Source organism: Gobio gobio (genome assembly GCF_949357685.1).
Source record: "Gobio gobio genome assembly, chromosome: 21".
Lineage (NCBI taxonomy): Eukaryota > Metazoa > Chordata > Actinopteri > Cypriniformes > Gobionidae > Gobio > Gobio gobio.
Window position 1 is genome coordinate 857,925 of NC_137117.1, and position 17,394 is coordinate 875,318.

The 17,394-nt window shown below is 39.4% G+C and overlaps 1 protein-coding gene across 1 annotated transcript in view; it reads right to left on the bottom strand.

Moving 5' to 3' along the window:
• The window catches only part of ctnnbl1 (catenin, beta like 1), a 105,985-nt gene that overhangs the window by 49,395 nt on the left and 39,196 nt on the right, over window positions 1-17,394 (bottom strand). Inside the window, exons 10-11 of the mRNA XM_079803290.1 lie at window positions 16,883-16,950; window positions 16,152-16,202 (exon numbers count right to left, since the gene is read on the bottom strand). Of these exons, the coding sequence (XP_079659416.1) occupies window positions 16,152-16,202; window positions 16,883-16,950 (119 nt within the window). The remainder of the gene's footprint in view (window positions 1-16,151; window positions 16,203-16,882; window positions 16,951-17,394) is intronic.

The following is a 17,394-nucleotide window of genomic DNA, read 5'->3' on the forward strand; positions in this document are numbered from 1 at the left end:
ACACACACACACACACACACACACACACACACACACACACACACACACACACACACACACACACACACACACACACACACACACACACACACACACACACACACACACACACACACACACACACACACACACACACACACACACACACACACACACACACACACACACACACACACACACACACACACACACACACACACACACACACACACACACACACACACACAAATCCCTGAAGAGATGGAATGTTTTTTTTTTAATCCTGTTTCAAAACTAACACAATGCTGCCATCTTGTGTTCATTGAGGGGAGGGCACACACAGGCACAATACATTATACAAAGAAATATTTATAAAATATATATATATTCATCTGAAAAATAGTATAGTCTTTTAAAATTAATCTAAGTTCAATTGCCAAACATACAATCTTAATTTAATTGAAATCAAAATATGATTTTACAAGATATGAGAGAATTTCTGTTCCCCTTTTTTGTCCTTATTTAATCCCTCGGCATGGCAACACCGTTTGAGATATCCAAAATCCGTTCGCATTTTAGCATCTTCAGTATCTTTGTTTCATGTTGACCGAGTTTGGTGGATATTGAATAAATCGCCTACGAGGAGAACGTAAAAACTCAGACCCTGAATTACACAAATATTCATCTTCAAACCAAAATATCTGACTTCCTGTTGGTCGGAGCTAATGACTGTAAATTCGAAAGTTGTCCGGCTCGAAGAGAACAATATATGTACCGAGTTTGGTGACTGAAGATAAAACTAACCCCCCCACTTTTGTCAAAAGGTGGCGCTAGAGAGCCCCTCATCCCCGCCCATTTCTGAGGCTTTGCCAATGTGTACTGACTGACATCTCTGATGTGTGTGTTGAGTTTCAAGCAGTTTCAAGCAATTTCAAGCATGCTAAGGGCCTCAAAACAGCCAAAAGATTATTAAACTTTGACACGTTGCCATGGCAACAGTATTTGAAATTTCAGGAATCCATTTCATACGTCTCTATCTGTCATGTTTTCACATTATACTGATGAAGTTTGAAATAAATCTGGTGAAAATAAGATGGTGATTCAAAGCATTTTTGAAAGTGACACACTTCCTGCTGCCAGTTGGTGGCGCTATAACTTTGACTCACAAAAGTCATATCCATGTGATCGGCCTCTTACAACAAACACACAGCTGAAGTTTCATCCAAATCAGTCAATATTTGCACAAGTTAAAACACACTTCCTGTTTCCCTTTTCTCGCCATAAATTCGTTGCTTCGCCACAGCCAAACCATTTGACATATAAAAAATCCGCTCGCAATTTAGCATCCTGGATATGTTCACTTCATGCTGACCGAGTTTGGCAATGATCGAAAAAATGGCCTCGGAGGAGTATATTAAATTCCAGAGCATGGGTTTTCCGAACAACCCATAATAGCTCACTTCCTGTTGGGCTGACGCATAACTATGAGCACGAAAGTTGTTCGGCCCGATAAGGTCTATATGTGTACCGAGTTTCATACATGTACGTGCAAGTGTGTTTGATACATGGACCAAGTTTCTAAACGCGTTCTAGGGGGCGCTGTCGAGTCCCCCTGCCACGCCCAGGTACCAGCTTCAGCCCGGCTCTGATGGCCGCGCATTCCGACGTGTGTGCAAAGTTTCAAGAGTTTTCGAGCATGTTAAGTGCCCCAAAAGTACCCGAGAAGTAGAGAAAAAAAATAAATAAATAAATAAAAAGAATTAAAGCTGCGAGCAGCGATGACGGGCCCAAGCCGGTGGCACCGCCACCCCGGTGGCATCAGTTTAACTGTGCACGGCAGGCAATAGGCATTTAAAATGGGAAAACATAAAAGGACTATGTCAAAGTCATCTGAATTCACCACATTAACTGCAGCAGTTGGTGCTGCTATGACCACAAACCACAACAGCCACATCTATGAGATCAATTAAATTTATAAGAATTTCATGTCAGATTATGTCAAAGGTCAAATTGGAATGAGTTCAGAATACCATTCGAATGCTGATGTTGTTTTATTCTAACACTTCTCTTCATGTGTTTTTGAGCTACCTTAGCTACCGTTTGTGCACCAATCTTATGCACCATAAAACATGCTTTCATTTCAATATGGGTGGTCCAATACATTTTTTTTAATAAAAAATGTATAAATGGAGCCAAATCACAGAAACTGCAAAGATGATTTTAATATCAGTGTCAGGTAAGAGTAAGATGCGTGTCTACATTTTATGGAAGTTTATTATAAATAGCCACTTTTATAAAATCATGTGAAATTTATGTTTTAATACATTTATATTATATCAGTAAATAATTAACTTCTTAACCCGCATCGGATCGTGGACGGGGGGGTTGACGGAAGTGGGGGGGTGTGTACTTTTATTTACTTTTGTTTTATACAAAATATTCAATCAACTATCACAAACTATGCATCATTTGAAAGCTAAAACACTCAAGATTCATGTTCTGAACTTGTTTTTGCAATAAATACACCAGAGAGGAAAGGGTTAAATGAAACGCTAAAGGACCATCCATGTAAACATTAGCATAATATCAGCGTTACTCATCTTTCATCTCCTGTCGTTCAGATCAGATCGGACGAATCCAATAAACACCCGCATACATCTCTGTGTAAGAGTCCATTCTTCAAAATGCATCCCACTTTTTAATCCAAAACAACGAAAAAATAGGGAAAAAACTAAAAATCCTCCGTTGTTTGCAAGAGAGTTTTGAGTTAGCGTGATCAATCATGTCCATTTTCAATGAAATATCGATTCTATTCCGTGTCTGGCAAACTCCCCCTGCTAGAATAGCTTCTCCCACGTATTTTAAACCCTCCCTCGTCCCTCTCCTTCAATCAGAGACTCTTCTGGGATGCATCATATAGAGGAAGTGCCTTACAGGCTTGGTGAGCTGTCAATCATTGCGCCCATGGTTTTCGTTGGATAAAGGCACTCGGTGCCCAGCCAATGCCTTTCCAACAAAGGTTTGATTGATGGACTTAGTAACCAATCAAAAGGCATTATCTTGCGCAGTTTGCGTAAGTAGGCTTTGGTGAATACTGTTAGTGCGCTGGCTGCGCGTTCTCCATGGCGCAACTGCAGTGGAGCGCGCAGTCTCTCACAGACGCTTCCCATCAGCTAAATGAGTTTTTTACACTTTGTAATCTCTGTAAATAGTTGCTTTAGTTTTTCAGTAACTGTTTATCCATTATAATTAGTAGTATATTGCAGTTTATTGCAGATTTATTTGAATGAAAAACTACTCTTTACAATAGCAAATGTTCTGAAATAAATGGCCTTTTTGAAATGACGCCTAGACTTTTCTTGACATAAAAGCTCACAGAAGCTACATTACTGAGAGAATCATCCTCATATTTGAATCATGACATGATTAGACATTCAGTTTTATATTTAAGTTATTTTCAGGCTCTTAACATTAAATTATAATATTTTTTTCCCTAATTGAAAACAAAAAACGTGAGTCACTTACATGTATATTTACATGTATATTACTCTGTTCCCATATTACTTTGAGTTATTATGACTCTTGGGTAGCAATATTTCAAGTGTCTAGTTTAAAATAAGACCAGGTTTATGAATATAGACCATAGGGTTTAAGAGCTGCAGACATTTTCATTTGGGTATATCGTTTTCAAAGAATTCCTAAAAAATGGGGCGCTTGTTAAGAGGTTAATTTAAAGACATGTGCATCATACGTGATCTTGGCAAACACATCACATGACGTTTTTATTTCAAGTGATAGTTATTTGTGATAGCCTATATGAAAGGGTTAAATTATGATCAAGAGAGAAAGTCACACACACACACACAATGATAGAGTGAGAGTGAGGGGGAGGGGAAGGACTGAGAGAAAGGCACACACACAAACTCACAGGGTGAGAGAGAGACCCCCCCCCCCCACACACACACACACACAGATAGAGAGGGGGAAGGGGAAAGACAGGCAGATGGCATTCCATAGACTTAATGGTTTGTATACTGTACAAACTGTACATTCTATCCCCCTACACTACCCCTAAGCCTACATATCGCACACACACACACACACACCATAGCTGTCAACCCTCCCGTTTTTTCCGGGTTTCTCACGTATTTTAGCTCTTTTCCCGCTGTCTTCCCGTTTTAGTATTTTCCCGTAAAATATCCCGTATTTTTACGTTCTGATTGTGTTAACTCAGAACACGCAACTATCTGGTTTAGTGCCAGAAGACGCGAATGAGAAGTCGCGCGCACTGTGAGAAAATTTTCCGTGCACTCATCCGAGAGCGCGCACACGTCTCTCAGCGCGCAAATATTGAGTTCTCTTTCAAGTCTTGCTCTTGAACGGACAAACTCACGCAAAAAGAATGTCAACATATTGATGAGTATTCTAGCAGACATAGTCTGTATATGGCTTAAGTAAGCTTTATACAGTCCAGAAAAGACGACGCATATCCGAGGTCTTAAAGGGGCAGTAGCCTTTACTGCTGTCTGTTTAATGTCAAACAAAAGACAAGGGCATCACTCACTGCTCTTGATTGAATAACTTTTGTAAGTTTAATAGGATTAATCTTTAATTTATAGTCATATATGCAATGTTATTTTACATTTGATCAATTTCTGTACCTGAAAACTAATGTTAGACGTACCTGAAAAACCTGAAAAGCATAGTTTATTTTATTAGTATCTTTGCTCGATAGTATTTATTTTTACTCTTTGAAATTTACTCTTTATTAACGTTAGTATTTACTCTATGAAACATTAATGACGTTACATTACAGTATAACTGAAAGCTCCCAATTTCAACATTTATTAGGCTTTAAAAAACAACTTTTAATTTAAGTAAACTTAAAAAAATCTTTACATAAGCCCAAAATAATAAATGTTATATTTACCCATGGCCTTCCTTGTTATACAGAAATGTAATAGTTATCAAACCTTCCTTAACTGCATAAATAATAAATGAAATATAGATGAATCATCATTAAAGCTACAATTTTCTCTGTTCCCGTTGTTCTTTGATGAACATTAATGACAGGCATCATCAGTGCTCCTGTCACTTTAAGAACAACCGCGGATCTCACGCGCGGTCCCGCGCATCTCATTTCCTCACAACTCTTTAAAGTTCATTTAAGACGTTATTTAACTAATTTAAGACTCTAATATGAGAATACTCAAAATCCTCTGTGTTATTGTTTGTTCAAGAGCAAAAGAGAACTCGATGTGAGCAGGAAACTGACGCGAGTCTATCTATGCATCGAGTGTGTGTGTGTGTGTGTGTGTGTGTGTGTGTGTGTGTGTGTGTGTCCCTTGATTAGCTGACATGAGACGCATCCACACAGACAGGACACTGACACACACACATACACACACACAGACAGGACACACACACACACACACACACACACACAGACAGGACACTGACACACACACACACACACACACACAGACAGGACACTGGCATACAGCGCGCTCTCTTGTGTCTTGTCGCGCTTGGAAGCATTTACATGAATAGGAGCGTGATCATGTAACGCTAAGCAAAAATAGATATAAAAACGGACGCTGCGTTTTTTGCGTTAAATATTTTTAATGCGTTAAGCTTCCATTTCACGTTGACCGAGTTTGGTGGAGATTGAATAAATCACCTACGAGGAGAACGTAAAAACTCAGACCCTGAATTATACAAATATTCACGTTCAAACAAAAACTTTCTGTGAAAAAAAGACACTTATAAACAGACACTTGTAGAAAATAATGTGAATTTTTTTTTTAAATAAATTTGAACTATGTCAGTAAATAATGAATTTAAAGACAAATGTGTCAAAAGTGATCTTTGCAAACACAGCACATGACCTTCTGTAAAGCACATGCATAGAAAACACACACACTCCTCTGTTTTAAAAAAAGAGTTCTGTCTGAATGAGTACATGAAATCACGGCTGTCAGGTGATAAGAATTGTAACTCAAATGTCATTTAGAAAATGAGTCCTGTAGTGATATAGTGTCATAGTTCATGTCCACATTAACCACTACGTTGTAATACCAGTGTAATACCCATGTCATCATACACATTTGTGTCCTCATAAATCACAAAAACAAGCACAGAGAGAGAGAGAGAGAAAGGGAGTTTCAAAAATAATACAACACTGCCACCTTTTGGTGATAGAGGGGAGGGCACACAAACAGCCAAAAACATTATTAAACTTTGACATGTTGCCATGGCAGCATTATTTGAAATATCAGGAATTCATTCATATGTCTCTATCTGTCATGTTTTCACATTATACTGATGAAGTTTGAAGTCAATCGCGTGAAAATAAGATGGTGATTCAAAGCATTTTTGAAAGTGACACACTTCCTGCTGCCAGTTGGTGGCGCTATAACTTTGACTCACAAAAGTCATATCCATGTGATCGGCCTCTTACAACGAACACACAGCTGAAGTTTCATCCAAATCAGTCAAATAAAGAAAAGAAAGTTATTACACACTTCCTGTTTACCTTTTCTCGCCATAAATTCGTTGCTTCGCCACGGCCAAACCGTTTAAGATATCAAAAATCCGTTCGCAATTTAGCATCCTCTGTGTCTTGACTTCATGCTGACCGAGTTTGGCACTGATTGAAACAATGGCCTCGGAGGAGTATATTAAATTCCAGAGCATGTGTTTTCAGAACAACCCATATTAGCTCACTTCCTGTTGGGCTGACACGTAACTTGGAGCACGAAAGTTGTTTGGCCCGATGAGGTCTATATGTGTACCGAGTTTCATACATGTACGTGCAAGTGTGTTTGATATATAGACCAAGTTTTCAGACACCACTTTAGGGGGCGCTGTTGAGCCCCCCTGCCACGCCCGGGTACCAGCTTCAGCCCGGCTCTGATGGCCGCGCATTCCGATTTGTGTGCAAAGTTTCAAGAGTTTTTGAGCATGGTAAGGGCCCCAAAAGTGCCCGAGAAGTCGATAAAATAATAATAATAATAATAATTAAAGCTGCGAGCAGCGATGACGGGCCCAAGCCGGTGGCACCGCTACGCCGGTGGCATCAGCTTAACTGTGCACGGCAGGCAATATGCATTTAAACAGGAGAATATTTTTAAAATCGCTCGAATATGCCACATTTACCGCAGCAACTGGTGCCACTATCACCACAAGCCACACCCATGATGTAATTTAAATCTAGATTAATTTTAATGTCATAGGATAAAATAAATAAAAGTTATATTTTCCTGCTCAAAATTTTGTAAGTCCAGAAGGCCAGTATTTAATTCAAGGTGTTTGTAGTTCTTTTTTACTTATTCACACTAAAGTGATAGTTTTTTGTGATAGTCTATGATACGAAAGGGGTAAATTATCATTCCGAGAGAGAAAGGCACACACACAAACTCACAGGGTGAGAGAGACACCCCCCCCCCCCCCACACACACACACACCACACACACACGTGCGCGCACACAATCAAACACACACACACCCAGGGTGAGCCTGAGAGTGAGGGGGGAGGGGAAGGACTGAGAGAGAGGCAATCTGCACATTGAACAAGGTTCACAAGATTTTAACAACAAAAAGAAATAAAATCCAAATGGTGGGAGAAAGTTTTTTTTATTTCACTCTCTGAAAAAAATATGTTGAATATATTTGAAATCAATATGTGTGGTCCAATGTAAAAAATAAATAGAGTAAGTCACACACACACACACACACACACACACACACACACACACACACACACACACACACACACACACACACACACACACACACACACACACACACACACACACACACACACACACACACACACACACACACACACACACACACACACACACACACACACACACACACACATGATAGAGGGAGAGTGAGGGGGAGGGGAAGGACTGAGAGAAAGGCACACACACACATACTCACAGGGTGAGAGAGAGCCCCCCCCCCCCTCCACACACACACACACACACACACACACACACACACACACACACACAAAGAGAGAGTGATAGAGAGGGGGAAGGGGAAAGACAGGCAGAGGGCATTCCATAGACTTAATGGTTTTTATACTGTACAAACTGTAAATTCTATCCCCCTACACTACCCCTAAGCCTACATATCGCACACACACACACACACACACACACACACACACACACACACACACACACACACACACACACACTACCCCTAAACCTACCATCACAGAAAACATTCTGCATTTTTACATTTTTATTAAAACATTGTTTAGTATGCTTTTAAAGCTATTTTGATTTACGGGGACACATGAAATGTCTTCATAAACCATGATTATGTTGTAATAAACACCCCTCCAACACACCCATTTCTGAGGCTTTGCCCATTTCCACTGACTGACATCTCTGATGTGTGTGTTGAGTTTCAAGCAATTTCAAGCATGCTAAGAGCCTCAAAAACAGCCAAAAGATGATTAAACTTTGACACACTGCCATGGGAACAGTATGTAAAATATCAGGAATCCATTCGTATGTCTACATCTGCCATGTTTTGTCTTTTTACTGATGAAGTTTGAAGTAAATCGGGTGAAAACAAGACAGTGATTTAGCATTTTTGAAAGTGACACACTTCCTGCTGCCAGTTGGTGGACACACACACACACACACACACGTTTGTTTTTGTGAAATGTGAGGACATTCCATAGGCGTAATGGTTTTTATACCGTACAAACCGTATTTTCTATCCCCTTACACTGCCCCTGCCCCTAAACCTAACCCTCACAGGAGACTGTGCAGTTCACTTTCTGTGAAAAAAACCTTGTTCTGTGTGATTTATAAGCATTTTGAAATGTGAGGACATGGGGAACGTCCTCATATTTCACCCTCTTTTTGTAATACCTATGTCATACCCATGTCATTATACACATTTGTGTCCTGATATTTCACAAAAACATGCCCACACACACACACACACACACACACACACACACACACACACACACACACACACACACACACACACACACACACACACACACACACACACACACACACACACACACACACACACACACACACACACACACACACACACACACACACACACACACACACACACACACACACACACACACACACACACACACACACACACACACACACACACACACACACACACACACACACACACACACACACAACACCCAAACCCCTTAAAGCTATTTAATTTATGGGACACAGGAAATATTCTCATAAACCATGTTTTCATTGTAATTTGTAGTATATTTTTAAAGCTACTTGGTTACATTTTAATAATACATTATTTAGTATGTTTTTAAAGATATTTTTATTATGTGGACACATGAAATGTCCTCATTAACCACTACGTTGTAATAACAGTGTAATACCCATGTCATTATACAAATTTTCGTCCCTAATAAATCACATAAACAAGCACACACACACACACACACACACACACACACACACACACACACACACACACACACACACACACATACACACACACACACACACACACACACACGGAGAGAGAGAGTTTCAAAAATAACAACACTGCTACCTTTTAGTGAGGGGAGGGCAGACAGAGAATAAATATTCAGAAGAAATATATTAAATAAAATAAATATATTGATCTGAAAAATAGTATGATTATTTTAAAGCTATTTGGTTACATTTTAATAAAACATTGTTTTAGTATGTTTTTAAACACACACACATACACGTTGTAATACCAGTGTAATACCCATGTCATTATACAAATTTGTGTCCTCATAAATCACAAACAAGAGAGAGAGAGAGAGAGAGAGAGAGAGAGAGAGAGAGAAACAAGTTTTTTTTTTATCCTGCTTCAAAACTAATAGCCATCTTGTGTTCATTGAGGGGAGAGCAGCAGACACAGAGAATTTCTGTTCCCCTTTTTTGTCCTTATTTAATCCCTTGCCATGGAAACACCGTTTGAGATATCCAATATCCGTTCACATTTTAGCATCTTCAGTATCTTTGTTTCATGTTGACCGAGTTTGGTGGATATTGAATAAATCGCCTACGAGGAGAACGTAAAAACTCAGACCCCGATTTAACCAAAAATTTACCTTCAAACCAAAATATCTGACTTCCTGTTGGTCGGAGCTAATGACTGTAAATTAGAAAGTTGTCCGGCTCGATGAGGTCAATATATATACTGAGTTTGGTGATTGTAGATGAAACGAAGCCCTTCACTTTTGTCAAAAGGTGGCGCTAGAGAGCCCCTCATCCCCGCCCGTTTCTGAGGCTTTGCCCATGTGTACTGACTGACATCTCTGATGTGTGTGTTGAGTTTCAAGCAGTTTCAAGCAATTTCAAGCATGCTAAGAGCCTCAGAACAGCCAAAAGATTATTAAACTTTGACACGTTGCCATGGCAACAGTATTTGAAATTTCAGGAATCCATTTCATACGTCTCTATCTGTCATGTTTTCACATTATACTGATGAAGTTTGAAATAAATCTGGTGAAAATAAGATGGTGATTCAAAGCATTTTTGAAAGTGACACACTTCCTGCTGCCAGTTGGTGGCGCTATAACTTTGACTCACAAAAGTCATATCCATGTGATCGGCCTCTTACAACGAACACACAGCTGAAGTTTCATCCAAACCAGTCAATGTTTGCACAAGTTATAACACACTTCCTGTTTCCCTTTTCTCGCCATAAATTCGTTGCTTCGCCACGGCCAAACCATTTGAGATATCAAAAATCCGCTCGCAATTTAGCATCCTGGATATGTTCTCTTCATGCTGACCGAGTTTGGCAATGATCGAAACAATGGCCTCGGAGGAGTATATTAAATTCCAGAGCATGGGTTTTCCGAACAACCCATAATAGCTCACTTCCTGTTGGGCTGACACATAACTATGAGCACGAAAGTTGTTCGGCCCGATGAGATCTAAATGTGTACCAAGTTTCATACATGTACGTGCAAGTGTGTTTGATATATGGACCAAGTTTTCAGACCCCACTTAAGGGGGCGCTGTCGAGCCCCCCTGCCACGCCCGGGTACCAGCTTCAGCCCGGCTCTGATGGCCGCGCATTCCGATGCCTGTGCGAAGTTTCAAGAGTTTTCGAGCATGTTAAGTGCCCCAAAAGTACCCGAGAAGTCGAAAAAAAAAAACAAACAAAAAAAAAACAAAACAAAGAATTAAAGCTGCGAGCAGCGATGACGGGCCCAAGCCGGTGGCACCGCCACCCCGGTGGCATCAGCATAACTGTGCACGGCAGGCAATATGCATTTAAACAGGATAATTTTTTTAAATCGCTCGAATATGTCACATTTACCGCAGCAGCTGGTGCCACTATCACCACAAGCCACACCCATGATGTCATTTAAATGTAGATGATTTTTAATGTCATGGGATGAAATAGATCTCTTTCAAATATGTGAAAAGTTATCTTTTCCTGCTCAAAATGTTATAAGTCCAGAAGGCCAGTATTTAATTCAAGGTATTTGTATAGTTATTTTTTTACTTATTCACAAGTGATAGTTATTTGTGATAGTCTATGATATGAAAGGGGTAAATTATCATCATCAAGAGAGAAATGCACACACTCAAACTCACAGGGTGAGAGAGAGACCCCACACACACACACACCCAGGGTGAGCCTGAGAGTGAGGGGGGAGGGGAAGGACTGAGAGAGAGGCAATCTGCACATTGAACAAGATTCACAAGATTTTAACAACAAAAAGAAATAAAATCTAAATGGTGGGAGAAAGTTTTTTTTACTTCACTCTCCGAAAACATTATTTTGAATATATTTGAAATCACAGATGTTGGGTGATGAGAATTGTAACTCAAATATAATTTAGAAAACTAGTCCTGTCTGAATAGTGATATGTCAGTGAGATCAGCTCGGGCGCGCACACCGTCTATGGGTGATGTCACGTATTTTGCGAAATGCGCAGTTAGGTGATGTGTCGCCCTCCACACGTTGCGAAACAGACTCCGAAATGGGGAAATGTAAATTTGCGGACTCCTGGTTGGAGTAGGATGAGTTTAAACAATGACCGCAGGGTTTTTCTATGGTTTTTCCTGCATAGCGGCCGCCTCCGTCACATTTCGTGCCACCTCCGTCTGTCGACAAAACTCAAGACAGGCAGTCACTTGCTCAGATTAGGCATGTCGTGGTAATTAAATAATCATCAGAAATATATATTGTCACATGATCTTTCAGCAATCATTATTAGTATTTTATGATTTGCTAGTACAAAGTCATCTAAAGCCATTCCATAGCTGAATGTCTTTCCTCCGCTGTAGCTGTCCATCATTCTCCGTTCAGCATTCAAACTGCGCGTCGTGTTTGGTTACAGTCAGTCAGCTGCTCGGTAAAGCTCACTCCAAGATGATATATTCCCGTTATAATACTTGATATGCAGATAAAATAATTTATCTTCCTGGAGTTTATCTAGCGGTTTCTGAACGATGTTGTGCTCCCTACCCGGGTGACAACACAAGGCATCACACGCACAATAACCGGAATTTAAAACTGTGAAGAAACCGACCGATATACATAGTAGACTAGGATTTGTGCGCTCAACGCTCATCGTCTCTTTATGCCGTGAACTTTTTAATGTGCACTCGCGGTGCACTGCGCCCTCTGACTCCATGTTGCTTTAAGCGCATCATTCTGCACCCGGGATGCGCATAAGCGCATTGTGCCACGCTTTCATATATTTGCATAGTTTTGTGCACTTAAAGATGATTAAAAAAAATCTTGTTCTCACGTATCTATCATATATTTGTTGCCCCTTTACAGAGCTGCACATTACGTTTACAATAAACTATAAATCTTGAAATGTTATATTATTTGTGTAGGCCCATATAATTATTTACATTCATATATAAATTAAATATAAATTGTTTTTTTTATAAATTTATTTAATAAGAACACAAAGTAATTTGTACCTTTTCATTAACATTTTTAGATTTTATAAAATTAGTCCAGAGATGTTTTTTCAAGAATTACTTTTTGTAATTGCAATTTTTTTTAACTATCCACTCACCTAATTTAATATATATTTTTGTTATAGCTTATGATTATATATTTTTATTTTATTGCTCAACAGTAGTTCTCATCGCCGATGAGGTCTTTAAATATTTTGAGAAGATCTTAAAAAGGTATTAAAATTTACTTCAGGATTCCTGCATATACCCTACATATGCATCATATGTGATCTTGGCAAACACAGCACATGACATTTTTATTTAAAATTAGAAAGTTTTAAATTAGTTAAATTAGATTAGTTAAATTAGAAAGTTGTCTGGCTCGAAGAGAACAATATATGTACGGGGACACATGAAATGTCTACAAATGTATGTCCTCAGAAATCACAGAAACAGACAGAGAGACAGAGAGACAGAGAGAGAGAGAGAGAGAGAGAGAGGAGAGAGAGAGAGAGAGAGAGAGAGAGAGAGAGATGAGAGAGAGAGAGAGAGAGAGAGAGAGGAGAGGAGAGAGAGAGAGAGAGAGAGAGAGAGAGAGAGAGAGAGAGAGAGAGAGAGAGAGAGAGAGAGAGAGAGAGAGAGGAGAGAGAGAGAGAGAGAGAAAAAAAAAAAAAAAAAAAAACACCTTCACACATGTATATTTTGACACTATGTTAGACTTAGGTTTGTTTTACTCTAGAGCACTATTAAGATTGTAGAATTGTTAAACTTGTTGACAAAATGAGATCATTAATTATTACAATGTGGAACATACAGGGTATTAATTCATCCAGTTTTGGTTACAAACCCCATACTTTAGATTTCAAAAAAAGCATATCAAACATGGACATAATTATACTACAGGAAACTTGGCGCAGAACTGATAACGTCACTCTTTGTCCCTCAGGATACTGTGAAACATCTCTATCCTCTAGAAAGCACCAAAGCATCACACGGGGGAGAGATTCAGGGGGCATTATAATCTGGCACAAACAAGAAATTGATGAATACATCCAAACAGTTAAAAAAGAAGAATCACACATCTGGCTCAAAATCAACAAGCACCTTATCCAAACAACAAAAGATGTATTCTTATGTGCTCTCTATATCCCTCCCTCTGAATCTCCATACTATAATGAAGACATCTTTGAAACCCTCCACAGTCAAATTAACCACTTCCAGGCCCAGGGAAGTGTGTTAATCTGTGGGGATCTAAATGCCAGAACGGGATCCCTCCCTGACTACACTACAGATAATGGGAATAACTATATTTTTGGACAGAACTTCCCACAAAACATTGTAAATTTCCCAAGATATAATTCTGATGCCCAAGTAAATAAGAACGGGAAAGTTCTACTTGAACTCTGTCGAAGCCTCGGTCTGTACCTCGTCAATGGCAGGGTGAGAGGGGATTCTCTGGGGAGATACACCTACAGTTCATTTCATGGTTGCTCAACAGTTGACTACATGATCACAGATTTAGATCTATTCTCTTTCAGAGCATTCACGGTCAAACCACTAACACCCCTGTCAGATCACAGCCAAATTACTGTGTATCTAAAAAGGACAGAAAATACAAACATACATCTACAACCCAGTAAGCTGTACAACATTAGAGAGAAATACAGATGGGCACAAAACAGCACAGAAAAATATGTGGCAGCAATGGACCATCCAAAAGTGTGCTCACTCATTGACAACTTCCTCTGCAGAGTTTATCCTCGCGATGGAGATGGTGTAAATCTGGCCGTGGAGAACATAAATTATATATTTGATTATTTGGCAACTTTATCTAATCTCAAATCCTCTAGGAAAATCTACAAAACTATAGAAGAGAATGAAAAATGGTTTGATTTAGATTGTAAAACAATGAGGAAAAATTTAAGACAATTATCAAATCAAAAACACAGACAACCAAACGATGTAGATTTGCGTCATCAATATTGTGAGGAACTTAAACAGTATAAAAATACACTCAGAAAGAAGAGAGAACAGTTCATGCAAAACCAACTCAAAACCATTGAAGAATCTATACATTCAAACAAATTCTGGGACCACTGGAATTCTCTGAATAAAAAACAGCATGAACAAACAGCCATACAAAATGGAGACACCTGGAAAAATCACTTTGAACAACTTTATAGCAAGCTAAAAATTAACCCAGAACAAACCCAAATTTATGAAAAAATGATCAATATGGAACATACAATTGGTAAATACCAAAACCCATTAGACTACCCCATCACAGAAAATGAACTGATTGATAAAATCCAGGCACTAAAAATTAAAAAATCAAGTGGACCAGACGGCATCCTCAATGAAATGCTGAAGAACACAGAACACAATTTCAGATTGGCTTTGCTAAAACTGTTTAACTTGGTTCTGAGTGTTGGTCATTTCCCTGACACCTGGAATAGAGGAGTCATAACGCCCATATTCAAGAGTGGAGACAAATCAGATCCGAGCAATTACAGAGGCATCTGTGTGAGCAGTAACCTGGGGAAGATGTTCTGCAGCATCATCAACACAAGACTCGTTCACTTCCTCACAGAGCACAATGTCCTGAACAAAAGTCAGATTGGATTCTTACCAAATTACAGAACATCAGACCACATCTTCACCCTGCATACCCTGATCGACCAACAAATTAATCAAAACAAAACTAAAATTTTTGCTTGCTTTGTAGATTTCCAGAAGGCCTTTGATTCAATTTGGCATGAAGGTCTTCTGTCTAAACTTCTAGAATCAGGTATTGGGGGCAAAACATACAACATAATTAAAACAATGTACTCAAACAATCAATGCTCAATTAAAATTGGAAAAAAACAAACGGCGTTCTTCACTCAAGGGCGTGGTGTGAGACAGGGCTGCCCACTATCACCGACCCTCTTCAATATATATATAAATGAATTAGCAAATCTTCTAGACCAATCAGCAGCTCCTGGCCTCACACTACATGACTCCTCTATAAAGTTCCTCCTGTATGCGGACGATCTGGTGCTGCTGTCTCCAACAGAAGAGGGTCTACAGCAGAACCTGGACGTCCTGCATCAGTTCTGTCAGACCTGGGCCCTGACCATTAACACAACTAAAACTAAAATAATAACGTTCCAGAAAAGACCCAGATGTCAGGGAAAGAGGCACAATTTCACCCTTGGTATGACCAGAGTAGATCATGCCACCGACTACACATACCTCGGGTTGAAATTCAGTGCAAACGGAAACTTCAGCTTGGCCGTGAATGAACTGAAAGAGAAAGCAAGAAGGGCTTTCTATGCCATCAAAAAATCAATTAAATTTGAAATACCAATCAGAATCTGGCTCAAAATATTCCAATCAGTGATTGAACCTATTGCACTATATGGCAGTGAAGTTTGGGGTCCTCTCTTAAATCATGAATTCGACAAATGGGACAAAAATCCGATTGAAACCCTGCATGCTGAGTTCTGTAAGAGTATCCTGAGAGTCCAGAGGAACACGCCCAACAACGCATGCAGGGCAGAATTAGGCCAATACCCTCTACTAATACACATTGAGAAACGAGCCATCAAATTTTGGAAACATCTAAAAATGAGTGACCCCAACTCTTATCATTTTAAAGCCCTTAAAAACCATGAAGTGAACTCTGATAAGAGTCCCCTGATCCAGCTGATCCTGAGGCTGCAAACACACACTAACACCACTAACAACAGCCAGCCTCAGGACACACACACACTCATCCACACAATTTGGCCCAATCAAATTATTAAAGCACAAAGAGAAAATTACTTGACCTATTGGACTGAAACAACACAAAAACAAAGTAAACTGGAATGTTATTTGGCCCTAAACAGAAGCTACACAACAGCCGAATACCTGAGCGCAGTGAAAAACTGTGAGTTCAGAAGAAGAATGACGAGGTACAGACTGAGCAACCACACACTGACCGTAGAGACGGGCAGATACAGACAGAGCTGGCTGCCCAGAGAGAGCCGCATCTGCCCGTACTGCACCACTGGAGAAGTGGAGACAGAGACACACTTCCTCACCAGCTGCCCAAACTATCAACTAATCAGAAACACTTTCTATCCCAAATTCCAAATACTTTGCCCCGACTTCGTAAAATTAAACTATAAAATAAAACTTCAATATCTATTAGGTGAAAAAAGAGATTGTATCCCACTAGCAGCAAGATATATTAATGCCTGCCACAAAAAGAGGGAGGAGTCGACCAATCAGTGATGCGCTCACACACACACTCACACTCTCACACACACACACACACTCGCACCAACACACACACCGAATTCTAAACTGTTCCTAGAATTCTAAATGTTTGATTGTTGATTGTTTTTACTTTAAAAAAAAAAATATATATATATATATATATTATTTATATGTATTATTATATTTATATATTTATCTAATGTATGTACATATGTTGATTCTCTGTAAGAAT